The sequence below is a fragment of the Anopheles coluzzii genome, chromosome 2 (genome assembly GCF_943734685.1).
Source record: "Anopheles coluzzii chromosome 2, AcolN3, whole genome shotgun sequence".
NCBI classification, from domain to species: Eukaryota; Metazoa; Arthropoda; class Insecta; order Diptera; family Culicidae; genus Anopheles; species Anopheles coluzzii.
In genome coordinates this window covers 42,691,456-42,716,479 of record NC_064670.1, presented here as the reverse complement: position 1 = coordinate 42,716,479, position 25,024 = coordinate 42,691,456, and the positions used below count along the sequence as shown (strand labels likewise).

The window sequence follows — 25,024 nt, the reverse complement described above, 5'->3', positions numbered from 1 at the left end:
AAACACCTTAAGCTTCGCTGGACCAAAAAGACTCAAAACGCAACACACTGAACAAGTCTTGTGATCCAATGGAAGCGATTATAAATGACAGGTCTATTTTTCTCTTGTGAAATTTCATCCCCACTCTTCCCGTACTGTAGAAAGCTATCCCATTTGCGCATCCTCTTGAACGCTGGAATCCTGGCAGATGGATGGGGTTGCCATACGTTATACTTTGTAAAGAGGAAAGTAAAGCCTGTTGGCAAGATACCGTAGTCGAGCATGGCCGGAATGCTCTTATTTGTTGCTTCCTGGAAGCTGTAAAGGGAACATCTCCTTAACCTTCCAAAATGTTGTTAGCAACCAGATTTCTTATGCTCCTCAGTTTCGAACATGTACTTTAATTGAAAAGAAAGGCCGGCACACTGTTTGGAGCATCCGTACAACGATTGTTAATAATATTTTCCCGTACTGATAGGATAAGCAAAACCATTCCTTTTCATACGAAAATAATGGTGGCACGTTATCAAAGCTAGTAGATGCTTTAGTTAGAAAGCCCAAGAATGTGGTTGCGAAAAGTGCTTAAAATGATTTATTAAGCGCCAAAACAAGCAACTCAATTCAAGTACCGACCATGATTAAAATTGTACAACCGTGCCCTGAAAAGGAGGGAATATATTTACACCATCGAGCATACTTCCTCAAATTCGTTTGCAGTACAGTAAAGCGAAAAATCAAACACAACTTTAAACACTGTATTGGGCAGTGTAAACTCTGTGTGTAAGAGTGGAGAGTAATGAGAAATTGTGCAAAAAAAGCAATTTCTCTTTCTTAAACGATAATTTACGATGTAATAAACACACATATTCCGAATGACACGTAAATAATTACACGAAATAATTAGCACGATTTAACAAACTATGTTATGATTTAAAATCCATACCAAGCATTATATTTTCTTTTCAGGTGAAACAGCCCGAATAAGCCATTCTGTTAAGCTTTAAATATTTACACAAACAAATTATATAATTCAGAAAATGGGCCTCCCATTAATAAACATAAGAAATTCATATGAATTACCACAAAACAAGAGAAATGCATAAATAAACATTCCCTATTGTGGGGGCTTTTACGATATCAGCCAGTTGTTTTATATGAAGTTTGGCACCTGGCGGCTGAAATCAGGTCAACACTGCATATAAAACTAAACACAAAACTAGCCAAAGATGTTGCGCCTAGATTATTTTAGCCTGAAAAATGTGTAAACAAATAATAATCTAACTGTGTATTCGTTGCAGGCACGATCGGCTTCGTTCGTAAAGGAATGAATTTGTTTTGTTGAAGGATAAATATTGTATGAAGAAAGGTTACAAATTGTTTGGATTGATTTTTTAGGTTTAAAAAAATGTTTTGACGTTTTTCAAACAGAAACAAGAAACAATTTTAAATTGGATCTTTGTTTGTAAATAATCGCCGACATTCAATATGGTGGACCGCAACTGTCATATGGATACAACCCGGATGGTGAATACTGTTCCAACGACAGGCTGAAAATGTCAGCATTCTGGCTTAAAATATACTAGGAGCCTATATATTTTTTGTAAATCTCGTTAATGCAAGGTAAATAGGGACGCGGCCCGGTGATAACAATTTCAATATTCAATAGATTCGTCGGCACCTATAATTCCGGACAGAATCGATTCGCTACCAGACTATTCCCTCGTAACAAATACCTTTTATCCGACTGCGTGATACTAATAAGTCTCGGAAGCCTGTATAGTCCGGCATGACCTCGCAGGTCGTTACACCAAAAATCAGGAAGAAGAAATCAAACTAGATGGGTTTGTACAGCCTAAAATAGTGCTCACACATAACATTCATTCAGCTCGAAAATCGAAAAATGCCCCTCATTCAATCACTTAAAGTTGGTAGGCGAAGTAGACGATAAAAAAACTCCACGGAGAGCTTGTAGTACATTATGTGGATGCATAATTATGCATTGATCTAACACTTGGAATGCTGCACTTGAAATGGTTAAACCGGCTTTATAAGTACGGGCGCACGTCGCTGGAATGACCTAACCTTGAATGGTCGCCAATTATGGGATATTAATTGCTTTCCATTGACAGGGAGCGGAATGGTCCAATCCTCTATTCTCCACACGTGCCGCTGCTCGTTTGATGATGTGTGGCCATCGATTATGTTGCCGCATTCCGCAACCGTGCGTGGGAGGACGACTATATATTTGTCCTAGCTCCAGCACTCCATTACTAAATGCGAATGCACGCTTGTACACTGCGATTCATCCGGACTGCGGTTTGCTAATGAAGCGTTTATCATTTCTGCCTCGTCACAGCAGTAGCGGATATGGTGTGTATGTGTAGCAGCTTGCTCCAAAGTTAGTCTACAAACTCTGATTCTACTAGCTGGTTTATGATGTTTCTGGGTGGAAGAGAGCTCTAGCAGTATGCGTCCAAACCGTTTCCGATAATGACAGAACACAATATCCAAATCAGCCCACTCGACGATACTGGCAAATGGTAAACCGCCGTATTTACCGATATCGTTTCGGCTACAATGTTAATCCGGTACAATATATGCTGAGCTTGGAAAATAAAGCCCACTCTAATTGACGAGCCCATGTGTTTGCGTAGGTGCTTACGGCACAAGGCACATATACATACACACGCACACTGATGGGGTGTGTACAAGGGACGGGAGACGAAAAAAATCCTTTCCAATCATTCAGATCGTCGACAGTCACCATTACAAACGTTAATCGACTCCCCCACCTGCCAACCAATCGCGACGCATTATCAACACATATACCCCTCGCCCCCTTCCACCACTATCATCGCTCGCTCAGCTAAACAAAGCTCCACGCTCAGCCGGTATCACACGTTCTGGGGAAAAGTAAATGTCAATCAAGTCCTTTTTTACCCCCATGCACGGCATCCGCTTGTATGCTCTACTCAATCAACGATTCCGACGGTATGAAGATAGCCTTTACCCCACACAACGAACGTTAATGGTGGCCCATAAAACCCGATTGCTTGTCCATCGGAATCTGCCGGCGCCGGGGTGCGCATTGGAAGTGCGAGGATGTGCGTGCATTTACATGCCCCATTGGAGCATTGGTCCTTTGTCTGTGTTTGATGGTGTTGTTCGGAATTCAAAAATAGAAATGTCGGTACCGGGACCGGAACTCGCGTACCCGTGATTAGGATTGCGTTTATGTTCAGGCATAAAATCATCCAAAATCATCGTTAGTTAAAAAGGTCCCAGCGGTTGGTGTCACGACGGTAGCAACATGTATAAATCGTATTGATTAGACTGTCAATGTGACATCTAAAGTGTCTGCGTTACATTTTATTCCCAGTGCCACCAGCCGGAGTGAAGGTTTTGTTAGAGGTGTTTCAAGAGGGGTTGCATATCAAATGGAAATCAGAACTCCTCAAAGTAAGATCGTTTTCTACAATGTCCCACAAAATTGATGTGAAATTGATCGTATCTACGGGTGGCCATGAATTATTAATGATATATTGATAATCATCGGGACGATCCCGATGCAGTCTTATACTCGCACGGCTCAATAACATGCCCGTTGTCGGTTCAAGCCTCGAATGGACCGTAGTAAGGACTAACTATACGGCTACGTGGTACCTAATAAATCTCCAAAGCATGATCGCGTGGATCGTTACGCAAAAAGGAGAAAAATCATAAACATCGGTAATAACGATGCAGATAGAATGCGTCACAAAATCGTGTCATGCAAAATGCGTCCAAAAAAAGATAAACAGACTTTTATAATCGACACATTATCAGTGGCTTACTCCAGGATTGACACAGTGTGGGTGAGATTTAAAGTTGTATGGCATAAATTATTATAAGTTGTATCAGTAATTACTGGGTTATCTTCTGATATAACGTACACAACATTAAAATATATATTAATACTAAAATAATTAAATTAGAGAACAAAACGTTACAGTATTCTTACTTCGTCTACGAATCACCAAAATATACTTCTGCGTATTGCATCGCCGAGGTATACTTCTCGGAAATGAACGGACAAAAAAGAAAAAAAACTAATAACACCTCGTTACCAATCGCACATTGTAAGGTCGGTCGCAACTTTTCAACATAACGACGGTGTCCAAACAGGATGGAATAAACCAGTGAAAAGTACCGAGAATGGTTTCAAATCACGAAACACATCAACGAAAGAAAAATGCAGACGTTGGTCAAATTACAAATTACAATGCCTCTAAATCTTATTTTCAGATGCCTAACGAGCCTAAAACAAAGCTACTACCAACTACCATGCGCCTTTGTTAGAAGTAATTTTTTTGCAAGTTTTTCATTACCACATCCTTGCAGCTAAGTAAAAAACCCGAAGAAATATTTAAACTCAATCATCAGTATCGTGTATGTGGATCATATGCCCTAGAACAAAACCACGTGTACCATTCGTGCATCCTTGAGCCAATTACTACGCGCACTGCTGTTTGAAGTGTATGAACATTACAACAAAGCTCTAACAAAGGGACAGAAAGCTCTTAAACGCGTGCAGCTAAACATCAAACGCTGCCAAGGATACTATTCTACCCAGTGATTGTAATAGGGTCTTGGGAACGGGCGCAAAACGGGTCGCGAGGAATAGCACGCTAGCGCTCTGAGAAATTGATTGTAGGCCTGCGCTCAAATTGCAGCCAAGCACGCGCTGACGGAAACCAGGATCCCACACCACAGCCACTTTAATGGGAAGTTTCATATAACTGGTCCAGGGGAGGGATATTGGTCCGTTCCTCTTTCCCGGTGGCTTCGCGTTCGTGTGACTTGATTGAGTAACCATAAATTCGAAGCGTTTAATCGGCCGCGTTGCTTGGTGCGATAAGAATCAATTGTGCGAACCCTTCGGAAGTGGGAGCCATTTCAAAGTTGCTCTTTCATTCGCTGTCAATAAAGAGGTTAATTTATGCCAAATAATAACGACGTGGAAACACACATAATGGGCCGTTCGTAGTAAGGATATTTTGATCATACTTTAATATGCTATTGTGTAATAGTTATGTTGAGTTACGTAAAGTGAGCAACGTGAGAAGTGCGTCAGCAGCAGCGCGTTAAGCAAATTAGTATGGTTACGTGGATTGAACAATTCAATTTAACCTCCAACCATCCTACCGGTGTCCTTTAGTGGAGCATTGGTGATGCACAAAAAACCTATCAAATTTAGCATTAGTGGGAGAAATAGAGCCCCGGGGATGACAAACGGCCGATTGAATTATTTATATTAAATCTAATTGCGCTGACTCAAGGCACTGAATAATTCAATTCGCAGGCACCACAACCTCAACATTCGTACTATATTTGACCACATTTATTATCCCCAAAGGACTAACTGATGTAGAAAAGGGTTTCATATATGATTCATTTGAAAAGTTTTAGACAAATTAAGGCATATATTTAGACGTATAGGTTGGTAAGGTAGTGTCTGCCTATGTGTATAATAAACTTAAGCGCATGGAACTATGTTCAAATTAAAACATTTCATTCCAACTCACGAAATTGAAACGGCAAGCACAGATTGAGGATAGCACATTTCACATAGTTTTATTTTAAAAAGCAATCTCGTTCCAACTGTACTGCCAACTATAACCGCTTCCTGGTAAAGCATCACCCTGCTTAAAATGAATATATTATTCATGGTTGACCAAACCCTAACTTCATTACATTTGCCGCACATATCCGTGCTGCCCAGCTCCGGAGCATGATACTTTCGGTTCATTAGGGAAGCTTCAAGTGATGGCCCGTTTTCTGTGCCGCCTAAATTCACCTCACCTCGTGAGTGATAACGAAGGTGTGATGTGAACGGAAGGATAACACATTAAAAATACCCGACCCGAGATTCGAGAACCTTCAGCAGCAATGCCTGATACCGGTCACATACGGGACACGTTGTTGTTGTTGTTGTTGTTGGAAAGTCAGTGTACAGCAATGTGGATCGTTTTAAATAATTTAATTTCAAGCCCTCTCTTGCTCTTTCCGCCTATCATATCATCTAGAATAGTGTTTCGAGGGAAATGTACAGGTTTTACTCTTTAATGTCTAATGCTTGAGTAAATAGAAATCTAAAAAGGGTACACTTTCGACTATTCTACTTCTCTGATTTCAACAGGTTGGAAAGGCAAACTACGAAGGTATTATTTAGATTTCCTACACAATATTAACTCTTCACTGTTTTAGATACTCCAAACGGTAGTGTATTTGTTCATTCAAATGCAACACTTAACAATGGAAGATTGGAACGTCTACAAAAATATTGCTGTGTGGATGCAGACTTGAATAACATAAGACACAGCATCTTATCTTACTCAAACACGCTTAGAGCCTACCTGACCAACCATTAGCAAAAAATTATGAAAATCTCACACCACCCCGAACGATGTGGACGAACGACCCTGCTATCCATCTCATTTAAGCACCGATTATACTACCATCTATGGGGGATGGGAAATATGTTTTTGTAGATTTCAAATGATTTCACGCGTTTTATGTGGGTAATCAAACATATAACGCATTTGGTGTCTGAGACGTTGCGTTACGTTAGACGTTAGCTTGGAAGATCTAAAAACTGTTATAAAATTCATCGAGTGTTAAAACGCCCATATTCTCCGCCCGCCACTCCCCAGTTACTTTTTCTCAGTCCCGTTAATTGAATCTTATGGCTAGGGCTTAAAGTTAACCACCATCGTAAGCTGCATGATTTGTGGCCAATAATTTTAAAGTTCGACTTAACCCCACACCATCGGGGACTTATCTCTTACCGTCGCTGGACAGAGTTGTGGAACGGATTCTTTATCTCAGCCATTCTCGCCTGTAGGACACGCCCTGCCACCCAGTGAGATGAGATATTTCAACAAAAGCACATTCCATGCCCTGGGGTGGGATAGCTGAAATGGGAAAAATTAATGATACTTCAAGAACTTTGACTCAGCGCACGAATCGATTGTTCCTCCAGTAATCCAGTCCCCCGAAACAAAAGTAACAAAAGGTCAAGGTGAACATCGTTACCCGCCAAGTGCCAAGTGGAATTAAAGAAGACAGCGTGCTGGTGGAAGCGCAGGGGTCAGCTAATATTTGGCAAAGCCAAGCTTGGTGGCAGGGTTCAAAATCATGAAATCAAATAAAGTCCCGCTGGCGAGATGCCATCTTTAGATCGTAAAGAGTATTGAATGGTTTTAGCCTGACTCGCGTGTAAATAATAGTGTTGAACAACATTGCTATGTGTTAAAGTAAATAGGTTGTAATTTCGTTTCCAGTAGGTTTAGAAACTCAACGCGGTTGGTTTTGAAAAATGTTATCCAAATATCCAACAGCCAAAACATGTGGTACGCTTATAATATATCAGTTAATTTTTTTTCTTGGCAATTTACTCGTTTGAACCAGAACTAACACATATCTTTCGCTTTTACACGAGATACCATAAAAACAGTCAAAGTCAAAATGATTTCGACTTTTAGTCGACCACGAATGTATCTTCCTGGAGGTGGAACATCAAAGCGCTATTCTGGCAGGGTGTATATTGTTGGCGCTTGAGGCAACATCGTAACATCGATTCCCTTCTCTTTTTACAGTATTTACGATACTTTCACAGCCTGGGCTTATATTTTCTGTGTCGTTTCGAAGAATCCATAAAATTGTACTTTTCTGTCTGGCCTATTTGTTGCGGGCTTTAGTATGCTGAGTGAAGCACTCGCCATGGCCAACTAATAGCATGAAAGAGTAATTCCATGCTTATCCGGTATATATGTATCCCGTACCATTTCGGTTTAGCTTGGTTGGGAATTGATGATAATCATCACGAACAACACTCATCGTCCAAAGAGTAGGAAGCTCGAAGATGGAAAACTGCAGGCACATAAATTTGATCCACAAAACCGTACTAAAAATCGCACCAACCATTCCTTGCACCCAAATAACGAATTGAACAACAAATATTCTTGATCCATTTTCTCACTCCCCAAAGACTTGGCGAATAAGGAATAAGGTGACCCATGGAATGAGACGCATGTTTACAGTAATCCACTCTCGTTAAATTTCCAGCACATCCTTTAGGGAAATCAGTCAGTGGTCCAGATACGAGACAAGGGGGTGTATACCGAACACCACGATGGATCCATAACACCGAAAATACACAATCTTCAATCACTCGCAAATAACGATCCAAAGCTTCCAAAAATGAACAAAAAAGAACGTGAATCAAAGCAGGACCAACGGGAAATAAAAGACCCAAACATCCATCAGCAAGCTCAAGGGGCTCCGGTTGGGACGATAAATGTGGTGATAATTACGCTGTGTTACGTCTTTTTTCGGCCCAGCAAACGAGCAGATAGGTCGTTCCGCCCGACCGGACGATCGCATAAGGCAGGGAAACTGGCAAAATCGCCACTACCAATTGCTACATAATGGGAGCGAGCAACGAGTCTCAGGCATAAAATTTTAATTCCTCCTCTTATTGGTGTACCCGCCATAAAATGTTCATAAATATGTATCATACACTCAAGTACATGCCTTTGGCTTGATCTAAAAGTCATGCGAATTCATTGAGTAGCGACGCGATACAATATAGCAGTATTGATATTTATCAAAACGATAGTTGTGATATTCAGCAAAGTTCGAACAATCAATTTAGACGATTCATGTTTACCAAAAATACTATTTAAAAATATATCATTCTTTATAAATTTCAGAATCATTGCAAGCTCACCAAAACCACGATTTGAAATCCCCCGAATGGCGCACGATACGGACCGCCAGCAAGGACGGAACGTTTTCGTGAAAGTAAGTAAACATTTTAATGATTTAGTTGTTTCATGTATTGGAGCCAGCAGTTTCAAATTTTTAAAACTCAATAACATTGAAACCAATACATAACATTAACTACAAACAATAATGCTGAAGATACCAAACATAATTGTTTTCAATGATATATGTATGAACAAGAAATGTTTAATATTTCACACATTTGTGTTACTATGTCAATATTCTATCACTATTCAAAAATACCATCAAGTAATACGGCCTGTTCCGAAAACAATGTATAAGCAGAAATTATCATAAGACTTATCTTTAGAACACATTTTACTAAAATTTTCTCGTCTTCGCTTAATGTTTTATTTGTTTGAAGTGATTTATTTTCCTTGTTATAACTTTTAATTTCATTCTCTTTGTGATCAGACCTGAAACAAGAAGTGTTTTTTTTTAAATTGAAGAATGGATAGTTAAGGTAATCCTTTCATGATTATTGCAACAGTAATATCGAAAGTGCTGTAAATAGCATATTATACGAATCATTTTGTCTACATTTTACTTCGCCGTGTATGTGTAATTCTTGGTAAAGATATTCTAGGAACAAATGTACGTTGAGGTGGATTTAAGATCAATTCTACATCTACTCTCACCAAGAAGGCTATTGTTTGATATTTAGCACATGTTGTGTTACGAAATTTGCGGGACAAAGAATTTAATTGCAGTAAATATAGTCTGAAACTCTTGAAAATCTTGAAAATATGATTCTTTCTTCTTCTTCTTCTTCTTTGGCTCAACAACCGATGTCGGTCAAGGCCTGCCTGTACCCACTTGTGGGCTTGGCTTTCAGTGACTAATTGATTCCCCCCCATAGCAGGATAGTCAGTCCTACGTATGGCGGCGCGGTCTGTTTGGGGATTGAACCCATGACGGGCATGTTGTTAAGTCGTACGAGTTGACGACTGTACTACGAGACCGGCTCTAATATGATTGAACCGGCTTGAAAATATGATACCGTACAAAAACCAACGCATCTTAATATTTGATGTTATTTTATCAGTTGTGTTATTTTTGTTAACAATACCATGAACATATCATTTGAATCAAATTAATGATAAAAAAATGAATTTTAGACGTTTACCAAAACGTTCATATACCATATCAGTTATGTTGAATGCTCTGAAACATAACCGAAGAAAGAAGTTGGTGCTGATATTTGGCGCAAGATAGGTGAAATCTTGGTTGATGCTTTCACCTATTTGTATGTAAACCTATTTGTATGTTTGAATTTGTAGGTTGGCTGGTGTTACCACCATCAGTTTTGTCTTTGCTTCGTTTACCTGCGATCCAAGGTTCTCTGCCGCCTGCTTGATCCCTCGGTAGGATACGGCTACATAGGAGATGTGCCAGTGTTGTCTATATAATCAGCGTATGCCAGAATCTGGAATCACTAATATGGTTTCCGAAGTCTCCACCCTCAAGTCCCGGATGGCTCTTTCTAGCGCCAAGTTGAATATGAGACGGGCTTGCCTGTCCCCTGGCGCAGACCTTTGGTGGTAGCAAAATGAGTTTTTCATCCACCTTCCTCTGATAAATGACGTTGGTCATAATCATTCTAACTAGCCTTATTAGTTCATTCTAACTAACCTTATCACCGTTTGATTGGGGTGTCTATAATTTCTCGCATCTTCCTAAATGATGATACTGAAGGCTCATAAAACACCTAACATTGCCAAATACAACCTAAAAAAACACTGGCATATAGGTTAATCATTCGCCTACTGTCTGAAGCTACTGCTGGGTCACTTATCAGCAAGTAACGACAATTGATAGCAGATAGGTAGATTTGGATGACATCGTAAAATTTTGTCGTTACGATAATTCGACCAGATCAAAGCAAGAGCCTTACGGTGCCGACGATTCCATTTCCGGTGGCTATGAAACGCATAAGCTAGGGCCTGTGAGTGACGTTGAGCATGAGCACGAGTTTGTTTTCTCATTTCATTTTCGCATCGCAATTGCTGCAATTGTGCGTGCAATAAACGTATTGAGATTATCGCTATCTGTTCGCGGTCCTATCTATCGAACTCTATATACGTGCTGGTATATATTTGTGACACCTGTCTGGTGGATTTTCCACCCGTACGTAACGCCATAAAGCATTCGGTTAGGGATGATTGGAGTGACAGCATTCACATTTGCGCTGCTCATTGGGCTGGTGGCCGCAAGTCGTAAGTATACCGCGATTATGAAATTTGAACGCTCAATCAATTTTCTCGACTGCAGCTGTCTTACCGGCCAGTGGTTCCAAAGGTGGTCGAATCGTTGGAGGATATGATGCTACCGAGGGACAGTTTCCGCACCAGGTGTCTCTGAGACGCCCACCAAACTTCCACTTCTGTGGTGGTTCCATCATTGGACCACGATGGATTATCTCAGCAACACACTGTACTATTGGAATGGAACCGGCCAATCTGAACGTGTACGTAGGCAGTGTCAAGCTAGCGTCGGGCGGAGTATATTACCGTACGATGCGAATTGTAAACCATCCTCTCTACGACCCAAATACGATTGAGAATGACATCAGTTTGATACAGACTGTACAGCCGATTGTGTTCAATGAGCACACGCAACCGATCGGTTTAGCATCAACGAATTTGATTTCCGCAACGGGAGCCTCCATTTCTGGTTGGGGTAGATCGAATGTAAGTATTCGTGGGTGCCAGTAGTACAGAACGGTGCGAATGTGCGCTGATATTTAAGAACACCGTTCCTGAATCACACATTTTAAATTAGTTTCAAACTGATTTTCATCCAATACCGATTATCCAGCGGGTTCCGAATGCACTTCATTTTCGATTAAAAATATGCTTTCCATCGAAAATCTCTTCAATTCTAGACCATGGACAGTGGCGCAGCTGAAGTTCTGGACAATTTGCAGTACATGAACGTAAACATACTCACAATGGAAGAATGTCGAGCTGAACGTCCTGGCTCGGGTAACATCTTTGACAGCGTGATCTGTGTCTCCAGTCCATTCGGCCAAGGAGCATGTTCCGGTGACTCGGGTGGACCATTGATTTACGACGGAATGTTGCACGGCATCGCATCCTTTGTTCGCGTACCCTGCGCTACCGAAGTTTCGGATGTATACGAACGAGTCTATTCACATTTATCGTGGATTGCATCGGTCACGCTGTGGTTGAGATAGAAGCAAATGAAGTACTTCAAACGTGTAGTTGGGAAGAAGATATTCCGTGGTTAATAAATAACTTTACCCAAACGTACTCACAACAAGGCGAATTCAGGTCCATTCAAAGCCTTGACACAGATTCGATTTTTTCCGAACAGTTTCCAAACACCAAACTCTCCGGAAATTGAATGTGAAGCTTTAAACATGAGGTTGCTATTAAACATTCTTCCAACTAAGCTTAACATGCTTCACACTACGTTTTAAAACATACTTATCGTTATTGCTTAAGCGTTATTGCCTGCCTATTTTATTACATTCCTTTTCCTACATTCTATGACAGCGGAGCGCTCGGTATTGATTGAATTTTTTAAAACATTCCTGTTTCTGCGTTTCTCCCCTCGTTGCAGTGACGTTCGTCCTCAAAATGCCCCCAAGTCCTGGCCGAAGGACCAGTTCATGGTTCAGAAGTGAATACCCAACGTATCAGAGCGGTAAGGGGCCAAGCCGAGGGACATTCCAGTGGACGGAGGTTAGGTCCTCGAGCCGGATCCAATACAAATCAGCCCTTTTCGTAATTGACAAAGGAATACGAGACTACGGCAAGGATCGCTAAGCGAACCTGGAATAAAGCCAACAAACAACAATAACTACAACAACATTAACAAAAAAAGAAGGTAAGACAGCTATTTTCTCTCGCCAGGTACGCAATGATGGAGGGCAATCCGCCTACATCAATCTATAAATAAAGTGACTGATACTAGAAAGGACACATGGCGCATGGAGTCTGTACCGTCATGTGCAGCTTCAAAGCTCCATTTTTTACAAATGCGATTCTTTACAGTCGTTGAGCACAAACAAATTGATGAAAACAAAAAACAATATTTGAGAGAATCTTTCAATTTTTTTTTTTCGAGACATGGATATTTTTACAAGGAATTGAAAATACAATACAATTTGAAAAGATGTAGAAATATAAAAAGGGCCTTTAAGATAATATTATTCACAAAAATACAAGACATTTGCATCTGACATAAGCTATGGTGCTCCCAGTCCACAGTGTGGAGGCAATTGTCTGCAGATATCCGTACCGAGTCGTTATCAAAATATTCCAATTTCTAACAGTACCGCAAACGAGGCACCTGTTGCCATCAGGTTCGTAATGACAGCCATAACAATAATCATCATTGTAATTACCGAGGGCTAGATTCTAGCCTTACGACCTAGCTAAATCTCATTCATGGTGTGAAGAGTTCATTCAAACTTCAATTATCTCATCATCTTTTACACGTCGATGATAACCAAGAAAATTTATTATGAATGATGACTTAGTGCCCTGTAAAAAAGAAAAGTTTACTAACGATTTATTTTAATCACTTCCAACTAGATTGCTAAACTTTGACTGAAAGTATTCGCATACAGTTTAGGGTTTTTTGTGCTGAATGATTGAACTTCCTGAACATAACGTCCCGAAGATAAAACTAATCACGAAAAAGGAAGTTTGCAATAAAAACTCTCTCACTTCATCGCACTCAACATGACCTTTCACAGTCTCGGGTGAAGCGTTCGTGTCATTCATGGTGCAAATCCCTTCCCACCGAACGAATGATTAATGTGGTTGCACTGAAAGCAGAACGATTACGGATCCTTAAGTTTGCGTCTGTTCGTGCCACCCAATCACTCGGCCATAAAACGAATCCGATCATTGAGCGTCCAGAACGCAATCGCGGCTATTGAGCGATTGTTCGGTTCGTTTCCAGTCATTACTAACGATTTACACTAGTTCGTTCACTTCACTGTGTGTAGCGATGAATGCATCCTTGCAAAAGTTTATGAACACAGCATGGGAAAGAACAAGGTCACGAGATACAGTTGTAAATTGTAAGAATTCGGAGTGTTTCAATATATTTTATTCATGTTCTAGTTGTACTTTTTTATACAACATTCAATGTAGATTTAAAAATAAAGATGCATTATTTTTTCCACAATTAAACAAGCTCTTTTGGACGTAGCGCTTAAAAGAAATTATAGAGAAGAGATAGCCACAAGTCGAGAAATATACACTTAGATCTCATAAATCTTCTTCATATCATTTTTCGCCCATCCTGGAGTGCAATGCCTTCCTTTATGGGCCTGCGATTGATTGATATCCTCTCCCGAAAGAATAAGAGACAACTGTCGGCGCTTCGACGATAATCGACAGCACACTGACTGGCAGGAAAGCAAGAAGACGAAAGAAAATAAACCGATAGGGCAATCGCAAGAAAGACAAGGGCACACTGATAGCGAAAGGGGTGAATCGAATGGAAAAAGTTGAAATGAATCACTAATGGCTTTATAGTAGAAACTTTATTTTTCCTTCTTGCATGCATACTCTAAGGCTCGGTTCAAGCACATGGTGAAAGCTTTTGTCAAGCGTAAAGTGGAAATGCATCGTGGGAGTGTGCTAAGGGTTGGAAGAGAAAATCTCTTCACTTTGACCACTTCAAAAACAGCTCTATCGGGTGGTGGTGTAAAACCATAAATTCTTCCTGAACAACATTGGAGGAGGAGTGAGCAGCAAAGTGCAAGGAGAAGAAGCGGCACCAATTTCGACAAAGAAGAGATTTTCTTCCAACAATGGAGCAAAACGTGTGCGGAAACGGCGGACCCTTGCAGGGTTTCACTGTCCTTAGTTCCTTTTGCACGACTCCCGGATGCGAATGATGAAGCATAGAACGTCGAGAAAACTATCAACTGCAGGCGGAATATGTTCGAGGAAAATCTTTATCCTTTTTTTTTTTGCTATATAGAACTGTGTCATTGTACCATTCTGTAGCAGTACGGGTCGGTATGGTTACATGAATTCGACAGGAAAAAAGTCGAATGATAGTTTGCCTTACTAAGTTTTCCTGTGAAAAAGCTTCTTATCGACGAATCGATTTTGGAAACCGTTTGTTGGCGAAAGGTCCACTGCCACCGTAAAAACAACCGGCCAGCAAGCGACAAGCTCGACAAAGCTCTTGCTGCTGATCGGATGTGTGGAAAATTATCAACGGAAATCGTTTACAGCTCGTGCACAAATATACGATGTTACAATTTCGTCTTCGTTCCATAACATTCCTCACATTAATAGTGTAGCTAAAAAAAAGAAGCTATGCTAGCTCTACCTAAGCATATGAACGGGTTTGTGAGTGCTATAACCAAAATCCTAAAATGCAGACTAGATCGTTTGACTATTAACATGAAACTCAAGCAATGGTCTTGGCCTTACATGAGCAACCGGAAACCGGAAGTATGTTAAGCGGTTTGCACATGGTTGTAGAGGAAGTTGAAAATTTTACACCTCGCCAGCGAGATTATGAGGATACTGTATTTTACTAACAAAAAAGTTTTTTTTTACAATAATGGGGCCCTACACGATTCTAGTCAGCTTTTCTACATGGAGTTTGACAGTTGGAGGCTGAAATCATATCAACACTCCATACAAAACCACACACAAAACTAGCCTGCGATTTTCAGCCTAGATTATTATAGCCTCAAAGTTAGAATTAGATTCGAATATCTGCTCAAATAAATTCAAAATCCTAGATGGTATCATTGCATATTTTTCATAACCAAATTTGAAGTCTCATTGACAGGACAGGACAGGACAGGGCAGTCACTTTTTGACAGGACGGCTGAAAACTTTTTCTCAAGCAGGCTTTTTGGTAGCTTGACGAGTACACAAAACATTCTTAAAATCTTCATTCAGTAGCAGAAGTGCTAAAATCAGCCTTCTAAATTCATACACCTTGGGATAAGCCCACCCGTATACTATACCTACTTTGATAGCTACTCGAAAACTGCTATACAAAGCAAACAGCTGACAGGCGGAAAATTCAGCTTACGATCTAAAAACGGAAAGGGGCGAAATGTCGACATATCCAAAAACTATTATTTCGGTTTTGTTTTGTTTTTTTTTATTAAAAACACCTGATTACTCGTTTCATCAAAACATGTGTTACGTGGGATTACCCTTTAATAACGTAACGACAACAATATGCAATATGATTGTGTTTAAAGATTTGAAGGAGATCCATTAAAGTATACCATAAATATCAAGCATTTAGCAGGCTGATTTATTTTAAAATATAATGTATTAAACTTTCCAAAAGTCCCTTCTACGATTAACTTTACTTGATTATTCTGAGAGTTTGACACCATATTATGCGTTCGACTGAAAATAAACATAATCCGAAATCAAACATATTTGAGTTTGACTCTAACTCTAACTCTAACTACGCTAATATTTCGAGCAAAGTATGTAGTCGAGAACGAATCGATCTATAACTTTACAATTTTATCACACCACAATGCAAAGCTCAACACCAACAAAAATGCATTTGTTTTTAAGCGTTTGGTTTCTACAAATTTGCCATTGTAGTGGTTGGATTGCATCCTTCTACCAATCTGCACCCAGCAGTTCCAATAAACTGAGCACAAATGGATTGCGGTTGGATTGAAAAGCTGTCCCAACACGATAGCAATGCGGCTCTTGTTATCGCGCAAGGTACATCGCAGATACAACTAAAGTTACCTCACAAGCTGGCATTTTACGACCCTACAGTAATCCGTCCCAGGCCATCCACGATAGCATCGACAAGTTAAACATGTTATTTTACCAAACCAGCAGTAGCAGCAGCAAACGCTGTAAAATCGTTGCATTCTAAACATCCTTTCACAGTGAGATAGACATGGTGGTACGCCAGATGCGTGGTGGTACCGTAATGGGGTGCTGATACGCCTGTCAAACACACTACAGTTTTAGTAAATTATGGACAGTATGGAGCGTGATAGTAGTGCTTTTATGTTGATTGCTTTGCTAAGTGTTGATGGGATGCTTAGCTTAACGTTATGTTCGATCATCTGAGTCAAAGAAATATAGCAAATGGACAATTTAAAACGCGATTTCATACAAGCACTAACATAAAATAGTTCTATTTCTATTGAATTTGCTACATAGTGATATAATTTCCCTGCAAAAGAGAGCGCTAACAATAAGATCAATACAGTTTTAAACATTTCTATTGGATTTAATCTTCATTAAATAATAGATCATAGCAAAGTAATCACATTAAATAATAGGAAATGTAATTACTCCAATTGCTAAGTAAATAGTGTAAATTGTAAACCATGACTCATTCTTTAAGGTCATTCAATAGCCCGTCTAATCATGTCATCACAAAACTTAATACTGTACATTGTGCAAACTTAGATGAGCTTGAAAACTTTTGCCGACACGTGATTGCACAACGTGATTCCTTCACACTAACAAGAAGCATGCAAAATCAAGGCATCGTAAAAGATAGAACAAACTTTTCGGCATACTGTTGCAGCTACACGTGTGGCTCTAAAGCCACTAAACTGCAGGCATGGTGTATGGGTATGCTCACTCTTGCCCAGAACGCAATGCTTGCTTCAACGCTCGTCCAATCTTGGCAGTTGAAAGTTGTGCAAAGTACCTTATTCTGCCAGTACGAGGCAGATACACTGTTCTTAACTGTTCACGTACATATCGTCGTATGGAACATCTTAACAAGCCGTATCGGAGGTTGCATGAGACCACTTACATTAATTAAGTGCTGATTGTAGCAATTTGAATTTCAATATTCCGGACCACAATCCTGCTGATCACAATCACAATTGCTAATTTAAAATAATTATTTAATTACAATTGTACATTTGCTCCACTCTGAAATACATGAAATCTTTTGGAAATTGTTTCATATTCAATTTTATAGTTGTTTAAAAGAATGATTTTACTGCTAATATGATATTACTTACTATGATTGTCTTCAATATATTATGAAATTGCTTTAAAACGTTAAAATGAAAACATTCTCTGCATTCTCAGCTAAAACAAAAATAAGCTTTTCGTCAATTCATTCAACCAAAGCTTGGCACCAATTTCAATAAAAACAAGCAAACAACTTAGTGCCCCTTTGCTGTGCGTCTCTGTGTGTGCTGTGTATGTTTGGTTATTTGAATTATCCGGAGTATAATTTTATGAATACGAATAAGACACAGAGAAGAAAAAACACATACCCGTTAAATCATAATCATAATCACAGCTTCATTCGTGGTCATCTTTGCGCTTGCAGTTTCAGCATTCAACACGTTCAATTAGCACCAGAAGAAGACACCAAAATTTTGGGGATGTACCTATGTCGTCAATAAATCGAACAGCGAACACCAATCAAATATTAATGGGCGCTTGCACTGATACGACTCTATTGATACTCGTTGCGCGAGTAAATAATTTCATCATTTATTATTAAAAGTTTGAAATATCCGTGGTTTATGGTCTTTTTTTCTCTCTGTTTTATGAGTTAACAAAAAAGTTACCTAGAGCTATAACACAACAAACAGACACGATAACAGCTGCTACGACCCAGAATGATGGTATCAGACGGCGAATTATTTTTGCGTTCCTCCCATGTCCACCGACATGCAGCGTCAAATACGGACTAGAGAGGTAATTTGAAATATCTTCTGGCATATGACGAACTGCGCCATGTGAAAGGAAGCATTGTGCCGGAAGCCATGTATAGTCATTAGACAGTAAATTGAAGCACAAGTACGCTGCCAATCTCGGACACTTTTGCAAATGGGAACGATAGCAAGCAGGCACGGAAGAATCGTTGTTAGATACGTGCCGAGAGTATAACGATGGAATATGGAATTAAATTATGGACTTGTTATTTTATTGCGATTGCTTTTCAGGATGCTTGCAAGTTGCAACGTTTATGTTCTGATGAATTTTATATTGTGTTATTGAATGTAATGAAAGCTTGCACGATAAAATTTATACACAAAGTGTATCTGCACATCGTACAATCGCCGAGAAAGAAATGATGCAACATATTGATGTAGTAATGGTAAGACAGAATAATCAGTTTTATAATACTGAAAACGATTGGCATCTTCCACTTTATCTATCCTAGATTTTTTTATTGTGAAAAGGATTATCCATAAAAGGAGTATATAAGATATTGAACGTTCTTATACATCTTTATAAATCTTCTATACAATTTAACTACTTTCAATCAATCAATCAATTTGGAAGATTCCCGTAGGAAAAGTGTTGGGAATTTCTTTACACATGAAAATTAAATCAAATTTCAAACCAATCAAATTGATGCGATACCCGTACGTAACTGGAAATACATTCCAGCTTTTGAGCTGAAGTCAATGTTCAGCCATCATGCATCATGCAAAAAAGCACGGATCTGTTCCCTCGTTCGAAAGTTAAAAAAAATTTTTACACATGAAAAATAGTTTTCGAACGAAACGATGAATTGCCAATGTTGATGCTCATTGTTCAACTCCCATATTTTAACTTTCATAACTATTTTGAGAGAATGTTTCTTTCATCTTTATACGTCACTGGAGCAGTATAAAATTAAATAAAAAAGGAATAAAATTGACGACTCAGCAAAAACATGAATAGAATGGTGTGGTTTAGGAGAATGAAGGGAAACTAACAAAAACTAGTGTGTTATGAAATACCTATTCTCTTAGATCGACCGCTTAAACTGGCCCATAGTTCAATGCTTTCCAACAACTGCGACCAGTCAAATGCATCGTTGCACGATTTGCAACGAATGGCAATGTGAGAGATGCGCAAGCTCGTTCTAACACAGGCACAACCATTTTTCAAACCGAAGCAACGAATCGTCAATGGAAGAAAGATTTATCTAGGATAGTTCACCTTCGACCCTTTTTTTACCCCCATTTCATCGGCAAACCCTCGAGTTCAAGCATGTCGATGAAAGGAATCCTTTTCCTTCATTGCGATTCTCTGTCTGCATGCTATCACCCTTACACCCGAAGTGTGGCCAAGGCCCAGTTGTTGAGGGATTTTCCCGGGGTTGAAATATGAACCGGCGGGCTAGAACCAACGCAAAACCCAATCAATCAACCTCGACGGACGTCTGTCGAAGCGTAAAGAGGTTTTCCGACCTCTGACAGACTGGTTACATCCGTTGCCCGAGGCTTGACGTGATGCTACAGCAAGACGAAAGCAATCGGCTGAAAACTCCTGCCGGATCTGCCAATTTAACATAGCACCTGTTCCGGTCTCCATGACTGCGGGCAGGCACGGACATGTGTGAACTGATGGCCATGTTCATCAGCTGGCAGTCAAACAAACAAGACTTTAGCTTCCTGCTGCCCACTTTAGACTACGACATAAAAAGGATACACTGCATCTTCGTATCTCGTCGTGATCCTCTGCTGATATGTTTGTGCACCAACAGGGTTAATTTGACTCATCCAGCGTTCATTGCATTGCAATTTATCGCCAATGGTTACGTACATCATAACGGTAGGAAACCAAACATTGCTTAAATTGAAAGTATTGTAATTTAAAATGGTCCTAGCAATGTCGTATTCTTGGGCAGCTGCATTTAAACCAGTAGACCTAAAACCTACCGTCCATTGCAACTTTGTACAATACAGAGCGCTCCATTGCGCGCTTCCAAGTACAGTCTTTCCCCAAGTTACGCGACACTCGAGGTACACGAATTCCAGTTACGCGAATTATGAGTGTTGACAGTTCATACATCAAATTTATACAATATTGAAATCTAAGTTCAATCTAAGTTTAAAATCGCTAAATACACAGAAATAACTTTTCTACACGAATTGTATGAAATAAGTAATTACATTATTTAATTCAATCATAAATAGTTTTTAATCATTCATATTTTGGCTGAAAAACGGGATATTCGTCTTACACGAAAATCCGAGTAACGCGAATGTCACTGGAACGCGTATCTCGGGGAAAGACTGTAGTATTAAAAGATCAACAACACGCCGGCCTAAGGCGTCTTCCATTAATTACGTAACACTGAAGGGCGGGAGAGGGAGTGTCGTCAAACGTTATGATTTGTTACACGGGTAAAGGAGAGAAGTTAAACTTTTGTTACGTAACGCAAAACAAAATGTTCCCAAAACATTCTGCGAATAAAAAATTATTACAAAAAGATGACCCTTCTTCTTGATTTAACAACTTATGCGATTATGTCGGTCTAAACAGGATTACGCGACTTATTGAGTACCACCTAGCCGAACAGTCCGTCATTGCTAGGTGGCCGGTTCACACGAACATAGAACCCACGATGAAATTTGGTTACCACGGACGAATGGAAAGAAAAACTTACCAAAAGATCGTCGCAGTAACGTTGCATTCCGTCACTGAGACAACGTATTTTATTTTAAAGGCACGCATTTGTTGATAGTGACATGCTCATTTATTGATAGTGACATTCGCAGGTGCCGGCACGCGACTCGAAACAAGTGGCTCAAAATTCCACTATAACGCTGGAAACGGGTGGAATACCAATCCAATTCCTTTCAAACCCTATTCGTTTCAAACAAACAGAGGATGAACTTAAACCAGTTAGCCCTTTTTCGGCACAGCTGATATTGGTCGTAATTTGATGGATATATAAAAAATACAGCCAAAACTCCTGCAAACAGTACTGATTTTGTTCGTAAGTCAATGTCATGTAATCATGGTTATGAAGACTTGCAGTTATGAAGACATGTTGATTGAGAATGCACAAAACATCCGATATTATTCAATAACATAAACTGTGGGATAGGTGGGTGTAGTCACAATCTGTTACTCAATTTTAGAGGAAGGGTTTCTTCCAACTTTGCATGTTGTTGTGTGAGTGTGAGAAAAGGGGGTCGAAAATGTGCAAGTTTAGCGTTACGTAGTTGATGGATGATGCCTAAGAGCTTACCACCCACTTTTCAGATGTTTTGAAACTAGTTGTTTCTATATCGTTCGTTAGCCCAACCAGACTATCAACCAGCGGAACGGCTAATGACGGTATGTTATTGTATACTTTATGATACACTTCACTCACACCTCTTAGGACCACGTACGCCCATCATCTTGCGGTCGGGACAGTTCCATCCCGTAAGCTTCGTTCCTTTCCCGGAGTGATGGTATGCGTGCTGTGTAGCACAAACAATCTTCCCACAGAAAGCTTCCTGGCATCAGCAGAATAGTTAGCCCCCGGGATGGTCGCCAGACGGTGAAACTTTTCTGCAGGTTCTTCCGGCAATGCATCTTTGGATACACTATGATTCGCTTTTACGACGACATCGCGCACGGGAAGTTTTCCGCAATCTGGCACAAAGTACCAATGAGATTTTACTAGACTCGCACCGGTTACAATGGGAGACTACAATAGTGAACATACTCTCAGCAGCATCGGTGTGCATCAGCAACGAAACCATATTAGAAAGCAATAGCCCTGCTCATGGTTTTTATTATAGGGTGTACTGCATCACAATCTGCATCAAAGCTCCAGGTTTTTAGAATAAATGACTGACAGTCTACCTAGCAACCTATTGGTTCAATGTGTATTATATTCTTACTGATCATTTTGCTCATTTTTTATTTTAGTCGTCCAGACCGGTCGAATAGGAAGATCAGTTCTCAAGGGGAGATCAATGATGGAATAACAAACCTGTATATGCCGCGATAACAGCGAGAAATATTAAATCATGCTTTATTTTAGAATGGACTGTTTATAGCAGATGTATTAAAACATATTTACTGTTTATTTCTCTTTGCTCGGAATTATGGGAACGTTTTAATTTGAGGTTTAATGGCAAAGTGTTTCATTCAACAGTAAAAGAATACAGCCTTTCCACATTAGTAGCTCTTGTAAAAATTGTTTCCAAATGAATTGTGAATAACAAAAGGTTTTCAATTGCATTTTTCATCTTGATAGATTTTTCTGCAACGTTTCTACAAATGAAACTATTTGGAGGCTAAGGTTTAAAATTGTTTCAGGTTATCTCAGACCGCTGCAAAATCGAACACCGTACGGACTATTTCATCTGTGCTGTAAACTTTGCCCAGAACCGGAAAAGCATAAAAGTTTAATTGCAAAGTGTTTCATTCAACACAGAAGAAACACCTTCCATCTTGCTGCCATCAACGATTTCACACCGTATGCGAATGGTCACAAGAGCACTGGTTTGTAATAAAGCATGTTTTTTTCTCTCTCTCTTTCTGGTTCTCCATTTAACGATCGAGTCGGTTTTCATCTGCTTTTCTGCCGTTTTCATCGGACGACTGATTGGAAAGTTTTATGCTTTTCAGTTCCTGGCAAATGCTCCTCCGTAAATCTGGCGTAAGTTATGTGCACGGCAATCGAACAATAAGTTACGGTCCATGAAATTTCTACCCCTTTTCCCGGTGCGAAAATTAAGCAGTGTGCAGAACTTTACAACAGCTAACCTCGGCTGCAACAAAGCGTCCGCAATAATGAAGCTTTTGTGTGGTGGGAGGTATAGAAAAAGTACACACACATATGTTCCTCTCTTGACCCACACCAACTGAACTTTCGTGGTCAACTGGAGGCATGGGAATGAAACTGCACTCTAATGTTCAGCCCCACATGACTTTTCTAGCAGCTGACCGTACGCTGCTTTACAGCACTTTACGTGCACTGCATGGCTGGTGGCCCCAGAGACGCACACTAACTGCTACACATTAATTTACAGCATTTCACAGCAATCAGAACCGGTTGGTATGGGGTGCGACACACTTATCTGACAGCTAAATCTGTCACTTGTACAGTCGAAGCAGCAGCACATTGAAACCGTTCGCTAGGTACGGCGTATGTGCTCTAACAAATGGATTGCAAGTTACGGCTGGGTTTACGCATCGAAGGTTGGTTCTCGTCTACCGATGGCCTAGTTAGATGAAAGTAGGTAGCATGCTAAATACTTCGGTCAGCATTTGCTTCTTTCCCTGCCATACTGGAACCATAGAACAATGGTGAAACTGTTTGGCGTTAAGCTACTCCTTCTACAAACACACGATAAAGCCAGCACACGATATACAAACGCACACTTTTTGCGCTGGTATTAATTCTTTTTACAGCCACACACGTTTTTATGACATCGCGAAAAGGTGCCACCTTTTGTTTCCTTCACTTGTGGCTCTTACTTATGCTTGGTACACTGCGAAGAGTGAAAAGAAAGTTTGCGTGTGTTTTGTTCACCTTAAATGGCTTAATCAATATTCGACCAACGTTTTGCTGAGCAGTTAGTTTGGCGAGAAGTTAAGTTGATGTAGACTCTCGATGAAATGAGACCCGGTATAGTTTAAAAGATTTTCTTTTTCACCTACTGCACTATATGCACTATACAATTATATCGAACAGTTTCTCAGTTCCGTAGATTTTATGAAACATATTTTATTGCAGTACAAAAATAATAAACATTAAAACTCTACTTACTTGCTCTGCAATGGGATGGGATCCAACTCCTATTCCGACACGTCCTCGTCGTGTAGAGTGGTAACATGTGCCACCGCATATCCAAAATTTTACACAAACAAGGTATACAGAAATATCTTATGCTGAATATAAATAACTATTGCTGAACACTTTGAAATTGTTAGTTTTTTCAACATTTTCCCGCATTCCCAGCACAAATCCCTCGGGAATAACTGAGATGGTTCTTTCCACAAGCATTCTCCACGCTGAACCACGGCTCATCATGCTTCGCCCAATTTAGTAGCCCTTTTTGCTAACAGTCCAAGATATGATTTTGCATGCATAAACTGAAGAAAAGCTGCCTTTTTGTGTACGATGCGCCATGCGTAAATTATGCATGCAATAACGGAATCCATCCGTTACGTGCGCGCATCATGAAACGAAGGAAGCAGCAGCAGACAATTTTACATATTCATAACCGTGAACCTCATTCTGTCCCCAACCACGAAGCGAATCAGACGTGATCGATACGCGCTCCAAGTGGATGGATTTTTTGCCGGACAACAAGCCACTGACCTCGACCATACGCACTGCAAGAGAATACGTGCGAGAACGATCGGAAAGCGATCTGTGCTTAGTGTATAGTGCGTACAGTGTGTAGTGCGTAGAGTTGTGTGCAGCGCGTGTATACGCGCTGCGTGTGTACTGTTGTGTAGGTTTGTGAGTGTAGAGCGCATTCGTCGGACAGGTGCGTAGCGCTCGTTCGTCGTGT

At 40.0% G+C, this 25,024-nt stretch overlaps 3 protein-coding genes across 9 annotated transcripts in view; 2 read left to right on the top strand and 1 right to left on the bottom strand.

The window, feature by feature from the left end:
* Positions 1–25,024, bottom strand: part of LOC120948809 (uncharacterized) — a 192,603-nt gene that overhangs the window by 107,400 nt on the left and 60,179 nt on the right. The window lies entirely within an intron of this gene.
* The window catches only part of LOC120948808 (uncharacterized), a 138,060-nt gene that overhangs the window by 60,981 nt on the left and 52,055 nt on the right, over positions 1–25,024 (top strand). For 6 of the 7 annotated variants that reach the window (XR_005750980.2, XR_005750983.2, XR_005750979.2 and 3 more), the window contains exons 2-3: positions 8,733–8,823; positions 12,391–12,657. The gene's annotated coding sequence lies outside the window, so the exon portion shown is untranslated. Of the gene's footprint in view, positions 1–8,732; positions 8,824–12,390; positions 12,658–23,030; positions 23,161–25,024 lie in introns of those variants that run through there. The other variant, XR_005750982.2, reaches the window with a different exon arrangement.
* Positions 10,912–12,077, top strand: LOC120948815 (chymotrypsin-2-like). Its single transcript, XM_040365542.2, has 3 exons — positions 10,912–11,021; positions 11,077–11,495; positions 11,690–12,077. The coding sequence occupies exons 1-3, from the start codon at positions 10,964–10,966 to the stop codon at positions 11,999–12,001; spliced, it is 789 nt and encodes a 262-aa protein (XP_040221476.1). The 5' UTR covers positions 10,912–10,963; the 3' UTR covers positions 12,002–12,077.